Source organism: Conger conger, chromosome 13 (assembly GCF_963514075.1).
Source record: "Conger conger chromosome 13, fConCon1.1, whole genome shotgun sequence".
NCBI classification, from domain to species: domain Eukaryota; kingdom Metazoa; phylum Chordata; class Actinopteri; order Anguilliformes; family Congridae; genus Conger; species Conger conger.
In genome coordinates, this window is record NC_083772.1 from 19447869 (window position 1) to 19471081 (window position 23213).

The 23213-nt window shown below is 45.1% G+C and overlaps 2 protein-coding genes across 4 annotated transcripts in view; one reads left to right on the top strand and one right to left on the bottom strand.

Annotated features, from left to right (window-relative positions):
- Window positions 1-22847, bottom strand: part of LOC133108733 (GRB2-associated-binding protein 2-like) — a 63338-nt gene extending 40491 nt beyond the window's left edge. Inside the window, exon 1 of the mRNA XM_061218439.1 lies at window positions 22385-22847. Coding sequence (XP_061074423.1) covers window positions 22385-22453 — 69 coding nt within the window. The 5' untranslated portion in view covers window positions 22454-22847. The remainder of the gene's footprint in view (window positions 1-22384) is intronic.
- Window positions 404-18749, top strand: LOC133107189 (uncharacterized protein DDB_G0284459-like). Of its 3 annotated transcripts, none has more exons than XR_009704571.1 (4): window positions 404-615; window positions 2241-2405; window positions 4586-4714; window positions 18154-18749. XR_009704571.1 is itself a non-coding variant. In XM_061216104.1 (4 exons), the coding sequence occupies exons 1-4, from the start codon at window positions 430-432 to the stop codon at window positions 18694-18696; spliced, it is 1014 nt and encodes a 337-aa protein (XP_061072088.1). In that variant the 5' UTR covers window positions 404-429; the 3' UTR covers window positions 18697-18749. The 3 variants fall into 3 exon arrangements, 2 of the variants coding, with proteins under 2 accessions (XP_061072088.1, XP_061072089.1); XM_061216104.1 differs by having other exon boundaries at window positions 404-606; XM_061216105.1 differs by lacking the exon at window positions 4586-4714 and having other exon boundaries at window positions 404-606.
- Window positions 22848-23213: the final 366 nt, after the last annotated feature.

The window sequence follows — 23213 nt, forward strand, 5'->3', positions numbered from 1 at the left end:
CAAATGAATGCATAAAAGCATGCAGACATGGTCAATAGTTTCAGTAGTTGTTCAGGCCAAATGGGGAAGAAATGTGATTAAGTGACTCTGACATGTGCTTTTGTCCAGCAGATGCACATTTGTCCAGTTCTGTAAGGCTAAAACACTCACGCACAACACAAATGAAACATTAAAGTATGTTATAAGAGGTCTGAAAAAAAAAGCTGAATCCAGATGAAAGATCTCTAAAGGCAGTTGGACCCGTTGTAGGCAGGTGAAGCCAGGCGTGCGATGAATTCCCCCGGCAGAGAGGGGGAGCCGGAGGGACGTCCGCCGCAGGCGCGCGCATGGGGCGAGAGTCCAAACAAGAGGAAGTGAGAAGAAGCAGGCCGGGGCCAGCGACAGGGGGCCCAGGGAAGGGCAGAGGAAGCGGTAGCTGCTGACTGCGAAATGAAGCGCAGCCGTCCGGCGTCTGCCCCGCCGGGGCGTCGGGGGGGAGGAGACGGAGCGAACCGCAGAAACCTGGGGAAGACCCGCAGACCGGCGAGGGAAGCGCACCGACGTTTCCCACGGAGGGGTCGTCTCCGGGCCCGCGGGAAGCTTAAGGAACTCTGCTCCGCGTTAAAGGTACAATAGGTAAGATTTTTGTGTTAAGACATTGTTACAAGACCATTGTAAATCCCTTCCTATCATTGAAAAAGGCTCACTGACATGTTGACTCACCCTCTTGCCTGTGTTTATAGTCCTTAAATTCGGGTTTCAAACTAGTTGACATTGTATAGCTGTACAATAATTCAAGCTCATTGATTGAAAATTGGCTCTAATTGCCACAGCCAATGGCGTTTCAACGTAAGCGTCTTTACAGAGAAGGGGGAGGGATAAACTGTGTTGTGGTTTGAAGGTTTTTGCTGCCATTTCTTTCTTGAAGAAAAATACCTATTGTACCTTTAAAGCATTAAGAAGAAATAGACTGAAGCGAGAGGTGTGAAAGTGACGATTGGCCTGGTACACAATCATTCTCGCACCATTACGGAGCGTCAGCGCGAGCGATCGTATCGCCCAGCTTCTTATCTTGGCGCGTGTGAAGGACGTTCGTTTTTTTTCTCACCGCAGAGTTCAGCAGAAACAGGAAAATGTGGTGTGGAAAAAGCATCTTAATCTACTGTCAAATCAGGTGAAGTCCCTGTGTCTCAATGTTTATTGAGTGAAGTCCCTGTGTCTCAATGTTTATTGAGTGAAGTCCCTCTGTCTCAATGTTTATTGAGTGAAGTCCCTGTGTCTCAAAGCTTTCTAGATTTTGCGCTATAAATAGGCGGTGTTATTATATTCTGCATCTTTACAAGCTGAGGGTGTTCACATACAGACTATACTGGAGTGTCACAGCAGAAAGTGGCCAGAGTGATTTAGAATAATTTACATTACATTACATTAATGGAATTTGGCAGACGCTCTATATCCAGAGCGACATACAGTTGATTAGACCAAGCAGGAGACAATCCTCCCCTGGAGCAATACAGGTTTAAGGGCCTTGCTTAAGGGCCCAACGGCTGTGCGGATCTTATTGTGGCTACACCGGGGATTGAACCACCAACCTTGTGGGTCCCAGTCATGCACCTTAACCACTACGCTACAGGCCGCTTATGACATGGCAGCCACGCTTTCTGCAGCTGAAGACCCTGCAGGTCCGCAGACCTGTACCAGTGTGTCAGCCCTGCGAGTGAACGAAGCTCCAAACAGCTCAGGATTTGTGTTGATAAAGCCAGTGAGATGATCCAGGGTCAGCTTTCCCCGGTCCATATCCTCCTCATATCCATTCAGGCCAAACTGATCACAGATCAGCCCCCGTGCACTCCCAGATGATTTGTGAATACAGGCCAAGCTCTGAGACACAGTGAGGAGATTCAGCGTTTGCATTCAGTAAAGAACTTTAACGAACTCCTTTAAAATACTGGGATTATAAAGGCATTGCGTTAAATCATCTACATTAGCGTGGAATACTCACGGCAATAAACAAATGCTACATTCAGTCTAAATATATACATATATTTTTATTCGCGATCATTTTTTTTTCCATTTGCAATACATGAATGAATGACTGAATGAAATATGGTGCACGCGGGTGACATTCAGCAGAGCCGTATTTCACAAGCTTTCAACCCACAGGGCCTGGGGGCAGAGAGATTTACACACGGGCGGCGGCTGAGTTACCGAGGGCGGCAGCCTCCCAGCTAATTAAGCTAATTGTGTGTCTGTATTAACAGGGTGTGCACTCGCACGCTGCGTTGTCAGGAACAAAAGATGGGCCCCAACAGTCAACGTGTTTTAACACGAGGGCAAGTGAACTCACGGTGCGAATCAAAACGACAGGCTTGCCAAGTTCAAGTCCACGTTCATCGCCTCTCGCAGGGCTCTGCACGCGGGTCAAGGTAAGGCAAACGTGGAACATTCTAGAAGAGACAGGCTCGATGAGGCGGGGTAGTCATTCTCCGGCTGTACTACCTGTTCTGAGCTCAGACAGCTGAGCAAACACCTGGATGAGCCAGGAGAGGGGCTGACCCAGTTCCCATGACTACCTCATTTGCATAGTTACTTGCCCTTAGCCAATCGGCTAAGTTCACCGTACTTCACGGTTGTATTTTCCATTGCTCACAGACAAATGTTTATTTTCAGGCTTTTACTGAGCCCACTGAACATGAGACAATAACGCTGTCAACGGTATTTTATTGTTTTTCATCCTGGGCATATTTTAAAAATTGCATATTGCAACAGTATGACAAAGAATTTGCAACAGGAATTTTAGGTGAACTGTCTGTTTTGAATGGAACTTACAATATTTCATTAAAAAACTGCCATTGCACACAAAACTCTTAAAATACAGTCATAACACATCAATAATATGAAAATTATAATTTGGCTATACCACCCAGCCCTAGTGTCAAAGGATATTTAAAAAGTATGTGACAAACAGTTCACAGTCCCATAGTACTTTTGTCAGCTAGAACAGTAAGATTTCTTCTGACAACCAAGATTCACAATATCTGTGTCACTCACTTGTGAAATGGCTTCCTTCCCTCAATAAAGGCATAGATCAGATTTGATGGCCATGATTTCAGCTTTCAGAGAGGAGGTGCAACGAGAACAAACCTAACCAACATTTCCCATTTCATCATCTCTAATGGCAACGGTTCACAGTATTAACCCCGGAGATCCACTGAGTGCTTTTAAATTTTCTCATTAAAATCAGCAACACGTTTACAACCGAGAAAACCAGGCGCAGATTTAATTAACTGTGCAATCAACTGCTTTAATTAACCAACTGAGAGCTGGGCAACAAAGCTAACCAGGATACCCTCTAGTTCTCCAGAAACAGGGCTAAAGTGTGAATACACAATAACAAGAACACCTGTCCTTCACTTACAGTTTAGAGAGTATCCAGTATCCTGACTTGAATAGCCTCTAGACCTCTCTGGACCTTTGGTACATTACATTACATTAATGGCATTTGGCAGACGCTCTTATCCAGAGCGACATACAGTTGATTAGACTGGAGGGTTAAGGGCCTTGCTCTTATCGTGGCTACCCCGGGGCATCAACCACCTTCCTTCCACGTCCCAGTCATGTACCTTAGCCACTAGCACAGTCTGCTCCCATTTTAGGCCAATTGCTTTCAGTCTAGATTGGAACTGTGTGAGCTGTGGAGGGTAAATAAAAGACCAAACATAACCTCCAGTGCAGTTATCGCGGCCTCGGTGTCTGTCCTTCACCGCTTCTGGGACCCACTACCCACAACCCCCTGCAGCCTCGGTAACAGCAAAGCACGTCTTTCTTCATCACGCCAGAAAGGGGTGATGTGTGAAGGTTCGTTAGCTTCTACTTTCAAGTCAATAAGTCCAGGGGAAACGCATCGCTGCTCCAAATGGCTGCCCACTCGATGCCATGCACTTCCCCAAAGCGCTGCTTCAAACGCCTCGCCAAACGCCTCCGAATGTCAAGACAGGACACGAAGTGGACGCCTATATTCTTGCCGAAAGCACATCGCTGCATTTTGAGGATTTTTGTGTGCAGGAATCTCTAGAAGCTAGCCAGGTATTATTTCAGAACAATAGGCAGACAGAGGTAATCAATCCTAATATTCATTCCCTGCCTACTGCCGTTTATCTCTGACAGCAGTGTGGACCCATGATCAAGGACACCCAATTCAAAAGAATATGAATAAAAATATGAATACAAATATGTGATTTCATGGATATGGCGTGTGTGTGTGCGTGTGTGTGTGTGTACACATGCATAGCAGTGAGTATATGCTTGCACAGCAGAATTGCAATAGGCTAGAGAAGTTTAAAAAAAAAAAACATCTGTCAATCAGACAGTAAAGAAACCTCAGAGCAACACACAGAGACAGTCTTGAACACACATGCTTGGATCTGCCGCCACACACACACACACACACACACACACATAGATGCAGAGGGAGAGTGGAGAGCGAGCAGATGAGGTTTCCTATACCGATTCCAGGCAGAGATGGGACTGGAAGCATGACCTCAGTTCACTACATCCATAAGTATCCAGTTGCAATCAATAGTGTTCTGTGATCCGCACCTTCCAGGAAGAAGAAGATGCACAGCGGCAATGGGTTCATCTGCTACAGGCTGAAGAGTCAAACCCAGAGAACCAGCAGCAATGGATGCATCTGCTACAGGCTGATGAGTCACACACAGAGAAACAACAGCAATGGGTGAATATGCTATAGGGTGACGAGTTGCACCCAGAGAAACAGGAGCAATAGGTGCATCTGCTACAGGGCAACGAGTTGCACCCTTGCACCCAAAGAAACAAAGGCAATGGTTGCATCTGCTACAGGGCAACAAGTTGCACCCAGAGAAACAGGAGCAATGGGTGCATCTGCTACAGGGTGATGAGTTGCAGGCAGAGAAATATACCATATGAACAAGTGCCCAGTTGAAATATGAACATGGGCCATATTTCAGCATTAAATAGAACACTTAAAATATATTGTTTGTAATCACGGATTTGCGCGCTTTTAGTTGCTGGTTATAAGAATGGCTTCTGATAATCAGAAATTAGAAAGATCTTTCCTGGCCAGACTAGTTTATTAAATGTGAAATTAACATTAATTTAGCATTAGGAATTTCCAAACACAATGTTTCCAAGCTGAGCTATCAATTTGAAAGGCCAAGCACAAAAAACTGTCTCTTGTAACACCCTTCAACCTTTTCCACGAATGCATAAATGAAAATATCCAACAACAGCAAGCAGCCAGTTAACCTTTTGTTGCAGAAGCCACAGTGACGCAGTGTTGTGACAGAGCCTACCTCTTCCTCCATGTCGGCACATGCCACATCAAAACGGCAAAAAGTCACATTTACAAATATAGCTTACTGGAGAGAGGCTGTCGTGCATTCTGTGAAAACAGACGCTGAATCGAGCGTGGTCAGACCATACCGCAGATGTACTCCTGTCAGTTACATCCACAGCTGTGTCAGTAACGGTTTCTGGGGCTGCTGCACGGCTCATCCTGTTAAGGCTCTGTTCTAGTGTGTGGATGGGCCCCACGGTCTGGTATCTGTTAAGGCTCTGTTCTAGTGTGTGGATGGGCCCCACGGTCTGGTATCTGTTAAGGCTCTGTTCTAGTGTGTGGATGGGCCCCACGGTCTGGTATCTGTTAAGGCACTGTTCTAGTGTGTGGATGGGCCCCATGGTCTGGTATCTGTTAAGGCTCTGTTCTAGTGTGTGGATGGGCCCCATGGTCTGGTATCTGTTAAGGCACTGTTCTAGTGTGTGGATGGGCCCCATGGTCTGGTATCTGTTAAGGCACTGTTCCAGTGTGTGGATGGGCCCCACGGTCTGGTATCTGTTAAGGCTCTGCTCCAGTGTGTGGATGGGCCCCACGGTCTGGTATCTGTTAAGGCTCTGTTCTAGTGTGTGGATGGGCCCCACGGTCTGGTATCTGTTAAGGCTCTGTTCTAGTGTGTGGATGGGCCCCACGGTCTGGTATCTGTTAAGGCTCTGTTCTAGTGTGTGGATGGGCCCCACGGTCTGGTATCTGTTAAGGCACTGTTCTAGTGTGTGGATGGGCCCCATGGTCTGTTATCTGTTAAGGCACTGTTCGAGTGTGTGGATGGGCCCCACGGTCTGGTATCTGTTAATGCTCTGCTCCAGTGTGTGGATGGGCCCCACGGTCTGGTATCTGTTAAGGCTCTGTTCTAGTGTGTGGATGGGCCCCACGGTCTGGTATCTGTTAAGGCTCTGTTCTAGTGTGTGGATGGGCCCCATGGTCTGGTATCTGTTAAGGCACTGTTCTAGAGTGTGGATGGGCCCCATGGTCTGGTATCTGTTAAGGCACTGTTCCAGTGTGTGGATGGACCCCATGGTCTGGTATCTGTTAAGGCTCTATTCCAGTGTGAGGATGGGCCCCACGGTCTGTTATCTGTTAAGGCGCATTATCCCCAAGGTATCTTGGGGATAATTAAAGAAACGACTCTGTGTAGTTACTATTCTAAGACACGTACATGTCATCAACCTACATGTACACCTGGAGAGTGTATTACAATGCATGCTGGGGGCGACATGGCTCAGGCAGTAAGAGCAGTCCTCTGGCAGTCGGAGGGTTGCCGGTTCGATCCCCCACCCGGGCTGTGTCGAAGTGTCCCTGAGCAAGACACCTAACCCCCAAATGCTCCTGACGAGCTGGTCGGGGCCTTGCATAGCAGCCAATCGCCGTCGGTGTGTGAGTGTGTGTATGAATGGGTGAATGGAGAAGCATCAAATTGTACAGCGCTTTGGATAAAGGCGCTATATAAATGCCTGCCATTTGCCATTTGCCATGCTGGGATATGCTCCAGCACCCCCTGCAAATCTGACCAGAAGCAGCTGAGATAAGGGATGGATGGATGGATGAACACCTGACTCAGAGAAGGAAAGGAAGAGCTATACCCAGTTGAAAAAAACAACAAGCTAGGTTTTGAAACAGCCAGTAGCTGTCGGCCAGTTGAGACAAGTTCCATACTTAACATGGTTTGACCAGCTCAAGCTATGTTTTTAACAGCTGGTTGCTGGTAATTTCAAGCTCGTCTAGCTGGATTTTACACCAGGGCACTCACTTTAATGCCACAAAAACCTGAAGATGTATAAAGAAAAGCATTTTTCACGGTCACTCGTAGAAACTTGCCGGTCGTTAGACTGAATAGCCCTGCATTCTCTACTGCCAGCATGTCGCAAATGAAGTACTTACAGATACATATCGCATTTCATTCAGACTTCTTGGCCAAAATAGAATCGATTTAGTCTTACCTGTAAAAAAAGGAAAGAAATCTGAAGAGCTGAGCGCATTTCCTGCATTTCACTGAAATAGAGGGATTATTGTGAAACCGTTCTGAAGACAACATGAATGGGACTGCCTGGATGAGGTCAGAGACCGTCTATGTTCAGCTCGAGTACTCATTGAATTCACAGGTGAGGCAGGTGACTGCAATAGCAGACAACAAATGCAATCCTTACCACTTAAAAATGAAAGGCCACCATGAAAGCTGGACATCCCTCTCTGATCTACAGCCTTTGACTGCCTCGCCCTGCAGAGCCTGCGTGACTGGGCTGTCAGTGTTTACATCACTGCTGCTAGGATAAACACAGACTCAGCCTTTTCCTTTTACACAGAGGGATTCTTACCCAGAAAGGGAAAGGGTTCATTTGGGCAGAGGAGTAGGTTAGTTTAACCAATCGGAAAGTGGCCTTGTATAACCAAGAGGTGGCAGGTTTAGTTCTCAAAGAGGGCACTCAAGCAACATGGTCAACCTGAATTGCTTCATTACATTACATTACATTATTGGCATTTGGCAGACGCTCTTATCCAGAGCAACGTACAGTTGATTAGACTAAGCAGGAGACAATCCTACCCTGGAGCAATACAGGGTTAAGGGCCTTGCTCAAGGGCCCAACGGCTGTGCGGATCTTATTGTGGCTACACCGGGATTAGAACCACCGACCTTGCGTGTCCCAGTCATTTACCCTAACCACTACGCTACAGGCCGCCCCGTACATCTGTATGAATCCATATGCTCTCAGAAATAAAGGTACAAAAAGTGCCAAAATAGTACTTATGCTTGGCCCTGAGGCGGTATCCTATGGGTACATAAAATTGTACTCCTAGCCGGCAATATATAATTCATGTGTACCTTATTTGCTTGGAAAATGTACTCATTTGTACCCTAAGAGAACATTCGTCAACTTTCAGGATACATTTTGGAAATTTGATCCTTGAAGAACAAAAATGCTCACCTATAGCTTTATTTCTAAGTGTACTATGAGAAAGAGAGTCTAAAATATAGGAAAAAATCCAACTGGTATATCTCCTCCTCCACCTAAAATCTGGCAGAGCAGCGAGACGTGTGTAACTAAAGAGCTCCACAGTGGGCCTGGGGCCTACAGTGTACGCAGGTGTCATCTATGCGTGTTTAGAGAAGTGACATCAGTTTATGTCATCGTGAGGTTAAATAAACTCTTGGCCGCGGCCACAGAGTGTGTGTTTAAGTTCCCTGAGATATTGAACATTCGCATGGGGCTCAGAATAGCTAGAGAGCTCCAGCTCTGTGCGTGTGTGCGTGCGTGTGTGTGTGTGTGTGTGTGTGTGTGTGAAGCCTGGCAGGCAGCTGCAGACTCAAGAGGCTTCAGTCCAATACTGTTTCTTTGGGAACGACTTATGAAAGCCGCAGATGAAAGCTACCGAAGAAACACTCCGCCATCAACATGATACCCGTTTTAGGGAAATGCTTTAACCATTAGAGCTTTTGTCTATATCTTTGGGAACTAATGATGAAAGGGAAGAAAGATATTGAAGATAAAGCACACCATCAAAACAATACCCGTTTTAGGAAATGCTTTAACCGTTGAAGCATTTGCACAAGTTTTAGCTCACCTTGAAATGACCCAAAACCACTGCAAATGAGCAACATTCGGACCAACAGGACCCATAGACCCAATGTCCTCTGGTTATTGGCTACAGATTACTGCAAAAACAAAAAGCACTCCAAGCAAAGGAAAACCCATCTGGAAAAAAGCTGAATCCTAAGATTTGAAACAGCTGGTAGCTGGTTGACCAGTTCAGAACAACTCCCAACTCGATATGGTTTGGCTGGTTGACCAGTTCAGACCAGCTCCCAACTCAATATGGTTAAGCAGGTTGACCAGTTCAGACCAGCTCCCAACTCGATATGGTTTAGCTGTTTGACCAGTTCAGACCAGCTGTCAGCTCAATTTTTGAATGTTTTCAAAAGGCTATGACCAGCTTGACCAGTTCAATTTTCAAGCTGGTCAAGCTGACATTAACAGCAGGCTTCCTGCACTATTAAAGTTTTACATTGTATTTCTGAGTCTTGCATTGTATTCTCAGCTCAGTATTTTTTTTCTAGGCTTGTAGTGCGAGTACCCTTTTTGTTTTTATGGACACTGACTTCATACCTAGGCACCCATCAGCCTAAGTGCTACTCTGGCACAGATACCAAAGTGTTTTTTATCACGTACGCTTAACTGCCCATAACTCATGGTGTCATAGAGTGGTGCAGAGTGCTGATCTACGGTCAGTCTTGGCTATTTGCTCATAATGGAAAGAGCTTGGGCAGGGACAGCGGAAACTGCTCCTAGATCATTCTAACTCCTTCTTGGAGATGCTTGATGAGTACTGTCGCAGATCAACGAGTTGTCACAACACAGACGTCTGCGATGTAAAAGACGTCAAGAGTCTGTCGCCGTGTGATTCATCCCCTCGCTTGGCTGCCCTCTTCGTTAAAAACAGAAAGTGCATTCTGGGAAAAAGTGCCTATTCATGGTTACATGCCATATATGGCAGAGGGTAAATGCGGGATAGTCAAAGCAGTTGAAAGCGATAGGCTCGTAGACACTCTTTCAGATAAAGAGACCGTTCATTTCCCTGAAGAAACTCTCAGAAAATGTGGTGTCAGGCCAAAGCTTTTCAAACAAATTAGGACTGATGGCAGTTTTGGATGCGTGTCGCGAAGGCACAACGCTGCTCGGGCAGCAGATTTTTGAGAAAGAAAGAAAAAAACGCTGCAATTAGGCTGATCAGAAATGGACCTGATGAGAGATTTGGCAAGTCATGTCCACAAGCCCTATCTGCCCGAAACCCACTCCACAAAAAGGGCAAATAATGTACTGTAAGGAGAGAGGGATTGGGAGAATGAGAGGGGAAGAAAATGAGGCAGAATTGCGTACATAATGCATAAATCAGCCTTATCTTTTAGTCAAGTTCAGTTGTGACGCGTAAGAAACATCGCTCGCATATGTCCCCACCTCTGAATGGATGTTTCCCATTCATCTGGGGCCGCCTCGACAGTCTGACAAACAGGGGGGCATTATGGGTAATCAGCACTCTTTGTAGCCTTTTCAGCTGCAGTGAAAAGTACCTGGAAGGAGCTCAGCATTCCGAGGAATGGCATGCCGGTTTTCCGATGAAGAGAGGGGAAAAAAAGATGGAAATGGAGGGTTGTGAAGAGGAGGAGAGAAGCAGCAGGAATTAGGGGGGATGCATGTGGAGACGGGGAAGAGTCTACCGCACATCGTCATGTCACACAGACTAGAGGAAACGCGAGGAAAAATCCCACACATCGTCAACAGTCCCATTCCAGCCTCCAAATCCACCTACTGAGAAAGGCATTCTCCTTTAATGGGAGGAACAGGTCTGCCAGTTAAACAGCCAGCCAGGACCAGCAGTGAGGGAAGACACAGATACACGCAAGCCCATGATTCATCACACAATCCCCGTCACATAAAGCATGGCAGCCATCAATTGGAGAGGTCGCTCATACACCGACGCGCTGCAATAAATCTCCCGGACCCAACGTTTGCATCAGTTATAATCACAGGAAAGGTTTTTACGACACAGGGTCTCCTCAGTACTTCAGTGAATGTGTGTCATGGGGTCCTTCCCGTAATAAAGAGTGAGATAACGCCTTCTTTGTCCTTAACATTCATCATAAAACAGAACACTGCCTCCACAGACTGGCTGAAGACTTCTAGCAGGTTCTGTCATTTCCCTACAGAAGAAACCAAACTCCTCTCTCCTTCAGTTATGACATCACTGTTTATGCAAATGCTGCTGTGTGGAAATCTGACTCTCTTCGGTGAGGTCAGGGCATTTCCCAACGTTTCCAAAGTTCGTAATTTCAACAGTTGCATAAAGCAAAAGATACTTGACAGCTTGCCTGACACTACTAAACAGAAATTAATTGTGCGTCATTCAGCAGTTAAACAAACATAAACTGCACATACTATGTATTTAATGTCAATAGCAGGTTTTACGTATTACAGACCATATGCAAATAGTTGTGGTACAGTAGAAATGTCCCGTAACAGGCACATAGGGAAATTAGGCAATAAGAAAGGAGGGAAGATGGTATTCCAGGTAGGAGAGTGGGAATGTTCCTGGTTCCTGACAGAATTCCTCTCGAGAAAATTTGCATGGAGTAACAACAAACCATTTCCTGTTCAGCAGAACACAAACAGACAAGTTCTTCTAAGAATTCAGATAAGCTGCATTGTGCATGTGCTCTTCTGGGACGTAGCACTCATTTCTGTGAATCTGGGACTCACAACTGTAAACTACTACAGCTTGTTCCAGTGTCTTCTAAAGATTACATCATCAGTCCATCGTCAAAACCAGACTTGGTTGAAGTGGTAAGGTTTTCAGACTTCAAATAGCACTACTGAAACCGAGACAGAGAGAAGAATAAAACTATCTGATTTCCCATGAAGGATATGCTGCTTAGCCCTCAGAGTTAGGCACATTCAGACTACAACTCAGCTAACCCTGTATCACATAAGTAAAACAAAATTGAAAACAAGAGACCGTCAGTGAAGTATATGTCTTTCCATGGGAGATTTAACCATCTTCAAAAGTGATTACATTTCCACAATTCCAGTGAGAGTGCTTTTTTCATTTAACCTTTTTCATTTAACCCAGTATTCATACCAGACGGACATTTTCAGCTTCAACTGATTTTTGTTACACAAGTAGCTACACGACTCCTATTTTGGATGGAAATATTAAGCAGAAATGAGTGGATGAAAAAGCAGGGCACATTAAAAATTGTACACATCCAGCAGAATATAACATGTCTTCATCCAATAACCTCACGTGAAGAAGGGGAAAACCAGGACGATATTAATATTGGATTTATGGCTGTAGCCTATGACATCATCAGTGCAGACCAGAGCATAATGGATGGTATCACCCTGCAGTCAACCATGATCAAAATGTCCCTCAGTAATGGCCGCTCACCTCAAGGCCCAATTGTCTAATTGCAACATTAACGACCGCCCCCACCCCCCTGGGGTATTGCATGGAGAGGGAGGAAAAATCTGACCAGTAAAAAAAAAACCCTTTTTCTTAACCCTTTTAGGTGTAAGGTCACCAATACAGTATGTGATTAGAATGTTCTTAAGTGAACATTCTAATACACACACTACTAGTCATTGAAAGCAATGGAGTTCTAGAACATTCATGTTAAAAACATTCCAAAAGACGTATTCTCTTCAAAGGGTTAAGCAGAACCAATCAATCACATGGACCAATCACTGCCGTCACCCTCGGCCTTGGAAAGAATGGCACACTCAGGCCATATTGAGTGGTTAATTGACCAGGACATAACCATTAGCATTCACTCCAGCCCATTAACCCAGACTTCTCAATGAGGCTACAGCAGAAACTAGTGCTAACTGGCTGGGGAAACATTGTGGCAGAGCTGCTCAGGAGTTAATCCAAAGGTTGCAGGTTCGATTCCACTGAGGTCGTACCCTTGAACCCATAGCACTTAAGGTCAAATGCCTCTGTTAAAACCCACCTACATAAATGTCAAATATACAGACGCTCTAGATAATAGTGGATCAGTTAAGCACATACATAATTCAACGGTGTAACCACCAATCTTTAAAACCATGTTTTATTCAAGTTGCAAATGCGGTATTTATATGTTGGACTATTTTGGTCATTCCTGTTGAGGTACCATAGAGTTTGTGTCCAGTGTCACTCTGATCCCAGTACGAATTGAGGGTGCCGTCTGTAATTTAACCCTTTAAGGTGTGAGATCACAAAATACGTGATTAGAATGTCCTTAACTTCATTCTAACGCCTCACTACATCCTGGAGTTGCACATTCATCCCCCTGCCCTCTGAACTGCACACTCTACATCCATCCATGTGGACTTTCTAGATTACCTGCTAGTTTAACACATCAGCTGTTACCATATTAACCTACAGGCCAGCGGAGGATGGGCATCCCCCTATAGCCGGATTCCTCTCGAGATTTCTCGCCACTGTCTGAGAGTTTTTCTCCTACCAGGGAGTCATTTCCCATTCTTTCTTCCCGTCTGTTACTCTGTAAAGCGCCTTTGGGACAGCCTGCTGTGAAAAGCTATACAAATAAAATTGAATTGAACTGAACATTCTGAACATTAACTGAAAGCAATGAAGTTTGAGAACACAGACTTAAAATAAAAAATAAAAAATAAACAAATAAAACGTTCACTCTTCAACGGGTTAAACAGCTCCAGGCCATAGGCTGGATACTGCGTTTCTGTGGCTCTAGACTGCTACAAACCCGGGGCCCAAACCCACTCAGCTGTGACAGAGGAGCCTAACGTCTCTGCTTCATCACACTGGTCAATCTCATCCTGAAAACACACAGGCCTCTCTGGCTTCACTTTGTCACATTTTATTTACACGGCACATTTAACAGTGCACTTTACAGCATGGCATACCCTCGCCAACAGCACCATTACAGCAGAAATGCATACTGCACTCTCCTACATTCATGGACGAAATAGATGAGCATACTGCATGCCTATCATTTTACATACACAGTTAAGGTGGTTAGATCGCTAAAATGGATACCAGTGTTTATATAGATGAACACGGACATCGGCTTATGACAGAGAAAAATGCCTTGCCTTAGGAGTGGGAGAGCTGCAGAGCCGACTCAGTATATTCTGTGGCTATGCTAACTTGCTAGTGAATCATGTTGCATGCAGAAGAATGGTATAACTAAATATTTAATTAATTATATTATAATTAAGCAGGGAGCATCAAGAGCTACTGAATATCTACAGAAGTTTGCTCGTGTATTCAGCAGGTGAAAAAAAAGATTACTTTTAGATCATGCAATCATCATTTAATTTACTGCATCAAATGAGTCTCTGGCACATGCATATTGCTTCAACGTATTGGCCAAAATCTTAGCATAAGATAAGTCTGGTAACAATTATACATATGACCCTGATATTGCCATGCATTTCCAATTCATAACAGCGACAGCCCAATCCATAACAGAAATCCATTTCATTTGCTTGGTGTTCTTTGGCTCTCCAGTCATCGCCAGACTACCTTTGCCTAGCACTAAAATGTGTTTTAAAAAGTGTTTCCAGATTTTCCCCTTTCCTTAAATGACTGAAAGAGAAGCAGAACATGTCCTGGGCCTCTTTCTCTCAGAGAACACACATTCCTTTCTAGAACATGCTGAAACATCCTCCTCCAAAACTGAGGGCAAGGGTATCACACTGTGTGCACTACCCCACATGTCATGTGATCCTAGGGTAGACTCTCTGACTGAGGTCATTGGTCTGCTGAGAATAGACACTCTTCACAAGATATAGATAAAACCAGTCCATTAAACGCCTGGCCATTTCTCAACTGAATTCGCACTACCTTTCAGCTGTGTGTGTGTGTGTGTGTGTGTGTGTGTGTGTGTGTGTGTGTGTGTGTGTTTGAGTGCAACCACATCTATCTATTTCCATGGTAATGTTGCAACACTCCAATTTGAGTATTCAATGCGGACACTACAAATGGACACAAAAACCTGCATTACAGTTAGTGAGCTGACACTTTTAACCAAAGCGACTTACAGTTGATTAGCAGAAGCCAACCCCCCCTGGAGTAATGCAAGGGCCTTGCCCAAAGGCCCAACAGCTGTACAGAAGTTATTATTTGGAACTTGAACCACCAACCTTCCAAGTCCCAGTCAAGCACCTTAGCCTCCAGGCTATAAGCTGCCACCCCCAGCAAAGCAAATAGTTGTGTTCAGTAGTTAGTTCTGGATATGGATATGTATGCTAAAGGCCAGTATTGTAATGCAATATTGCCAGCCACCTGAACACCACTCACTCACATTAAAAGGACCACTGCCAAAAAGTGAAAAAAAGCTTATGTAGGCTTAAGCCACATAAATACAGATTACATCATGTACTTCCTTATCTGAGGATACTGAGAGTACAGACACATTTATACATAAGTTGGCCAGAGCTGGCTATGTCGAGTTTCCTCCAGAAACCCAGAGACATCAAACAGCAAGAGTTCACGCGTGATGTCATTTGTCAAACCGAAAAGTCACCCGAAATAAGGTACCTTTCCGTATTGGGTTAACAGCATATGGTAAATGGTTGGCATTTATATAGCGCCTTTATCCAAAGCGCTGTACAATTGATGCTTCTCATTCACCCATTCATACACACACTCACACACAGACGGCGATTGGCTCCCATGCAAGGCGCCGACCAGCTGGTCAGGAGCATTTGGGGGTTAGGTGTCTTTCTCAGGGACACTTCGACGCAGCCCAGGCGGGGGATCGAACCGGCAACCCTCCGACTGCCAGACGACTGCTCTTACTGCCTGAGCCATGTCGAGCCATGTCGCATATCAAAACAGACGGCGCCCACCACATCCACTGGTACTTCTAGGGAAGAACTAAAATAAGTTTTTTGTGCTGTTGCGGTTGGCAGAGCCCAGGGCTGAGGTGGTGGGAGTGTTTTTCTCGAGTTGCAGCTGCCTCATGCAGCGATCACTCTGTGCACTCACCCTCCCCACACACACACACACACACACACACACATACAATCATCTCTCTCTTTCTCGCTTTCTCTCACACAAGCCTTAATTGATTTGGTGGAGGGGGTATGACTGAGAGGTAGGGTTACAATCATTTAGTACATGCCACAGTGAAGGTATCTGCCTATGGTCACCTTCCTCTGCAGAAGTGATCAGCTGACCAACTGTAAACTCTCAAATCCAATTCTTTCTCCCTAATACGAGCTCTGTTTTTCCGTTTATACTCATGAGATCACAGTCAATGGAATTACATTTCAACCCAAAATATTTTGTCTGAGTGACAAACACTGGAGGAGTTCTGCCCACACGTGTGTTTCCATATCACGTGACTGGCAACGCTGTTCTTCCCACTGAAGACTTGCAGGGGAACTCAAGGCTGCTTCTTAAACATTTTAATATCGGCCCCCAAATTAGAAACGTAGTACCTACCAGGGACCCATAAAATACACATACTAGCGTAGCCGAGCACAGTGGTTCCCAAACCTCTCCTCGGGAACCCCAGCCAGACACAGCTACACCGGGCTTGATCAGCTGAGGTGGAGCACAGCAGACACCTGACTCCAGGGCCACCAAGGTCATATCCTCTAAAGCCTGTATTTAATTCGATTTCATTCTTTATTGGGAATATCAGCTGAAATTAATTTAGGCGAGAATGAAAGGTCTTTAGTATTAGCCCAAATTTAAGTCTGGTCCGCACTTTAGGCCCTGCCTGGGTCTGGCCGTGGGGCGGGGGCACTCCCGACCCATAGGGTCCCAAGATACAGGGACTTTCAGTCGAGCATCACAGCCCTACAGCATGCACACTCACTGGCACAGAAGACCCTGGGATAAAGCCACACAGGCCCTGTAAACCAGCAGTGTTGTACAGTTAAAAAGGAAAGACAACTGCAGCTTTCTGGTGAGGAGCGTAAAACGGGCATGAAGTTTACCATCATGTCAAACTTTTTTCTCTGGAACAAAAAAAGAAAAAAAGGAAGTCGTAGGTACAGACTTCTCTGTCCTTCTGGCTCACGTCAAGACGAAACACCCAACTGCAGCCTCAAGAACGCACTCAGAGTGCAGTCTGTTTACTTCCTACCTGACTTACTTCCTATGCTTTTCTGGCATAAAGCACCAGACTCTCAGAAACGCTGCAAATTACTCTGACACCATCTCCTCTACCTCCTCTTTTCTGCCTTCAGTCAATAGTCTGCAGACCTGCATTTTCAGCCCTTTAGAAGTAGCAGCATATTAAATATGCATTATTTAATACCTGTAAATTCTCACCTAAGTGCAGGAGCTAAAATTGAATCCACCAACGTCATTAAAAGTGTGCAGAACAAAGACATAAAGATTTTCAAACAGCTCACCAAGGAGAATGATAATATATGGTTGTGTTATCCATGATTGCATGATCATTTGCACTTTTACGATTAAAGGATTTATGAAGATCACCTACAGTATGAAAGAACAATACTATTATGCAATAAAGTAGTGAAGTATCACACCTGCTGCTCTGAAGTACTGTCCAAATCGAATATCTATAATAACACACCCCTTCATTTAGCCCAGCCTGAGAAAGGTCAGGGGGGGGTTTCACAAAGCAGGATTACTGAGTTAGTGGGATAACTGTGCTGAGTAAAACCCAGCGCTTTTTACCTCAGTCCATGTACCACATTTGCGAGGGTTCCGGATGTTACTCATCACAGTAATCCAGCTAACTCAGCAATCCTGGGCCCTGTTTCATGAAGCAGGATTAGAGTTAGCTCTGTAATACAGCAGGTCAAGCAAGGCTTACTCACTGCTCAGCTGAATACAAGCACAGTACAGATAGAGGATCTGTCTGGAGCAGACAGACAAGAACAAGGTCTGAGTGCATGTCTATGGGTGTGCATATGTACGCATATACTGTGTGTGTATACCTGCACGTGAGTGTGTGGGACTATGCATAATTGTGTGCATAATTGTGGTCTCTTTTGGATCAGAACTACAAGGCCTGCTCCCCTGGCACTGACCTGGCAGGGCAAACCATCCCAGAGTCCTTTGCAAAACAACAGTGATCCCCGAGGCTGACGGTGGACTGGGCCGATCTCCACTCCCCTGGAAAATGGCTGTTTTTCCCCTGCGTTCCCACACGTTCCCGAGTCCCTGCGCTGGGATGGAGAGCGGAAAACGCGCAGAGGAGACGGAGGAGTGAGCGACACTCCGATACGATCTGTCTGGAATGTGCCGGTGGATTATGCAAACGTGCATATTTCTGAGATGATGCACGGTTTCACGCAGAACAGAGGGAGACCAAGACCGATGGAGGGAGACCAGGACCCACAGAGGGAGACCAGGACAGACAGAGGGAGACCAAGACCGATGGAGGGAGACCAGGACCCACAGAGGGAGACCAGGACCCACAGAGGGAGACCAGCACCCACAGAGGGAGACCAGGACCCACAGAGGGAGACCAGGACAGACAGAGGGAGACCAGGACCCACAGAGGGAGACCAGGACCCACAGAGGGAGACCAGGACAGACAGAGGGAGACCAGGACCCACAGAGGGAGACCAGGACCCACAGAGGGAGACCAGGACAGACAGAGGGAGACCAGGACCCACAGAGGGAGACCAGGACAGACAGAGGGAGACCAGGACCCACAGAGGGAGACCAGGACAGACAGAGGGAGACCAGGACCCACAGAGGGAGACCAGGATCCACAGAGGGAGACCAGGACAGACAGAGGGAGACCAGGACCCACAGAGGGTGACCAGGACAGACAGAGGGAGGCCAGCACAGACAGAGGGTGGATCAGTGCTCGGCCTGCGGATACCACAGACTGTTAGACTGAGTTATGAGTACAAAAACATTCACATGACATCCAGTATAGGACCACTATGCAAAAATAATGACCAATAAATACTTAAATTATGTTAAGCAGACACTCTTTTGTCACTGCTAAATGAATGCCAGATGCATAGTATGTGTGCATGTAGTACACACACACATGTGCACGCACACACACACACACACACACACACACACAAGCAAGCATGTCTGTATGCGCAGAGACAGACAGACACAGCAGGACTGAAGGCAAACAGACACAAGCGCACGACAGACAGACAGACAGACAGACAGACAGGATTTGGGGGATGGGTGTTTTTTCCTGCTCTTCATGGTGAATAGCCAGCAGAGAGGATCCCAGGGTTTGAGTGATGGGTGTTTTTTCCTGCTCTCCATGGTGAATAGCCCCTGCTGGAGCTGGGGGAAGAGCTCAGGGAACAGAGAGACAGGGGGCAGCGCGGACAGGAACAGGAAACAGTCCCGTCTCGTAACGGAAACGCCAGGGTCATCCGCCTCGACCGACCCCCACTTTTATTACATCGGGCAAAAAAACCCAAACCAGGCCAAGACAAAGCCCTGCTGTGTTTTATTACCTATTTATGACACATTGCTTCACAACACTATTAGCAACAAGAACAGACATTTCCATTACCCACAACAAAATGATCCATAATATGTCACCCTCCATAATATTTTATTTGCAATCATAATTAATTTCTTCACTCCGCTTCATCAAAACATGTGAGTCGACTTACTGCAAAAAGAGACCCTTCTGTGCAGAAATACATTAAATGAACCAGTAACGATCATTTAGACACACATACTAACTTGGAAATGTCTCAGCTTTTATGATCTATAAGACGAGTCTTTTGCAGCTTGGTTAAACTGGCTGTGTGTTGAGTGAACAGTCTTCCTCAGACCCAACACTCTGCTCCCTGTACACATGTCTGTTGGATAAGTCTGTTGTTTTTATATCGCCATGCCAACACAGGAAAGCCCCTGGACACAGACGTCGGTTATGTCACCTCCCCCACCCCCGACAAATGCCCTTTTTTGAGGAAGTGAAGACTTGAGGATTATTCTTAAGCCAAACCGGTCATCATAATTGCACACAATTAACTCTGACCTACATATAACACTGCGATAAAAAGACGCCTCAGGAATTATAATGTTTCATAGACTGTAGGAATCAATAAATTGGGTAAAGGGCTGCTATTCCTACGTGGGACACTGAGAATGGACGCAAATACCATTAAATTAAAGCTGAACGCTGAATATGCACTTTAAGTTCATATTCATTTGTTGTTTCATTCCAAATCCAATGTACTCGGAGTACAGAGCCAAGTCAACAAAATGTTTGTTACTGTCCAAATAGACTGCATTGAAATGTTAAAATATGAAAACTAAAAGCATTTTCCCTTCTCTTTTCATTTGTCCTGTTGCATCGCCACTGGTTGCCCCGAACACCTTTGCACAAGAGCGTTTGGGCCATCGGGGGCTTAAAATAGCCGCCCTCATTACGATGTCCGCCATGTCAGATGACAGTTACGCTGTAAGGTAAATGGGTTCCATTGTCTAGGACCGACTCCGACTCATCGCACTCTCGGAGCTGAAAAAGTAGTCTCAAACGGACAGATTTCGATTCTGTCAAGCCGTCCCCCCTCCTCCCCACTCTGTCGTTTATCTCGTAAAACTGCAACACAAACGGTGGATACACCACATTAGGCAGATTACAGACTTCTGGAGCTTCACTGGATGGTAATCAGTCCCAGACTTTCAGCCCGCTAGTAGAACACGACAGCTAGCTACAGTACCAAACAGGGACTCACAGACACGGACTCTTAACACCATAAACACAGCGTCTAGTTTATTCTACAGAGCGCAGAGCTCATTTATAGAATAATGAGAAAATTATTTGTTCACAGATTAATTATTAGTGTTTTATGTGGAGGTTATTGGTAAGTTTTAACATCCAAACGTCCATTGTTACTGTCCAATATAAATGTGGAAACTTTGATTGACAATTTCCTGACTGCTCAGCTGATCTGTAGGCTGTTTGTAGACCATATAATAATAATAACCTTTGAATAACACCATGTAAAATCAAAAGTAATCTCTCTCTACATTTTATAATCTACATTATTCTTCTTTTCTTTTTTGGGGGGCATGCACGTGATATCCATGCAGCTGTTCTCAAGATGTGATTGTTCTTTCCCCGTTGTCTCATAAAAAGTCATCCTGTTGAGAACAAACAAACAAAAAACAAAAAAAAAGACAATATACTCGAGGGGAATTAGATATGGTAGCTACTCCGAAGCAGCAGCTAAACAACTGACCACTGTTATTTATTAATGTTAGAACACTTGCCTTTATCTTACAGTTTAACCCCTCGCGTTATCTAGCGCTGCGCTGGACACGCGAGGAAAGCCGCTCCAAGATGATAACCAGCAACAGCAGACGCAGCCAGCAGAACGGAGACCACACCTCATGCCGATTAAATGTAAGTTTAACGGTTGTTTTTGTGGGTTTAGAAGAAAACACAGCTTGCCAGTAATCTAGGTAGCACTAAAATGAGGAAGCGCACCCTGAAAGGTTTAAGAGACTGATTAAAGAAAAAAATCTCCCTAATCTCGCCCTTTACTGCAAAACAATCATGACGGTATATTTTGCTGTTTCATTGGCTGTTATATCGTGGATATTGTCACAATAATTTGCAAATAACACAGATCAGACAACAATAAATATTTATTTGTTGTTCATGATTCAAATTGATCTTTTATATGTGTTGTAATATTCATTATCTGTAAACAGTACAACTGTCAACACAAAACAAAAATAGCTACTTAATAGTTTTCATGGGAGCCAAAATACGCTAAGCACGAGAGAACTAAACAGCCTATTTTGGTCTTTCTGTCGGAGGACTTAAGACCAGAAATGGCAGTCCGATTTGTAGAACAAAATACATCATTTTGAAATGAAGACACTACTTATTCACAAAAATTGGAATACAATCGGCGGTTCCATGGTTAGAATGAAATCGGGAAACATGTGCTTATAACTTGTAACACAAGTAATTAAATCCATCTTATCTTTATATTGACTTCAATGACCCTGTTTTAAACATTGTGCCGATTCCAGTTTTGGCCCTTATCGAGCTGCCCGTTTCAGTTGATGCTCAACAATATAGCATTAATTCAGCGGGGCGCGCACGCCCTAGCGCTGCTTATATGGGTAATAAACATCCTGCCCCAATATGAATCGCCGGAGAAAAAAAAGCAACATATTGTAGAAGTTCACGTTTCAAACCGCCACCGAGTGAGACCACACAAAAGCGAAGACCGTTAAAACGCAAAACTTTTATGAGGAGAGATTACAGTTAGGCGCGTTGAGTCTGGGTGTAACCGGTTCAACTGCAGAACACCTGCCAACCCAGAGACGCAGAGCAGGGCGTCTTATTCAAAATATGTATCACATTACCAGTGCCAGCTTTTCGTATCTAAGTAGGCGATCAAGATTCTGCAGAAGCATATTATTGCAGACGGCGAAAAGATAAAATAGCCGGTATCTAAAGTAGTTTGATCTATCACCATTTAAGGAACCCTGCACCTGTCATTGTAGGAGTCACATTTTCAATAGAGAAAAACAAATAGAATATATATATTTTTTTTAAGTAAAGAGATTACTCACATATCTTCGTAGTTTTTTCTCTGGCGGCGACTTTCTCAGCCATCCTTGGCAGATAATTTCTCCGCTCATTTTTGACTGTTGAAATTTCCTCAGATTCCAGCGTTTAACGGTGCTCACTGGCGTCACCCCTCTGATGCCCTCTCCCAATCAGTGTGCACTGATATGGGAAAAGCAGGGCTGTCGTTCGCGGGCACACTTCGGCGCAGCCCGGTGCCCCATATATAGCAACGAAAAGACCCCGTTGTTTGTCCTGCAATCTCCCTAGCGCATAGCAGCCACCCCACCTCCGGGTATGACCTAACCGTGCCTGTTAAACGAATACAAGGGGCTGCCGGTACCGTAGACCCGTATCCACAGCACAGATCACTAGTGGGTTGCCGTGATGTGGGAAGTAGGGCCGTTTGTATCCCTGCTCATACCACGCCCGCTCAGGGACGAGCCGCCCATGTATCATCGGCCAGCAAAGTGCGTTTCACTTGGAGAACAACCGAGTCACTATGGGGTGTACGTCGGATGACGTAAAGTTAATTATTCGATTCCACTATTCAGATGCCCTGATAACAGCATCTTACGCGTAGGGACACTGTGACATTTGCAATTGCGGTCACACGCAAATATTGTGAATCATAAAATACAGTATGGAGTTTCAGACCAGCGCATTTTATTTTTATTATTATTCTTAAATCAAACACTCGTCGTGGTAGTAATAGACTTGCACATATTAGCCGACCGGAACGAAGTTTCGGTAAACGTTCCCAAATTAGACGCGGCGCAAATGCGTTTTCATTTTTAAAACATATTGTTAGACTTAGCGCTCATTTAATTTGCA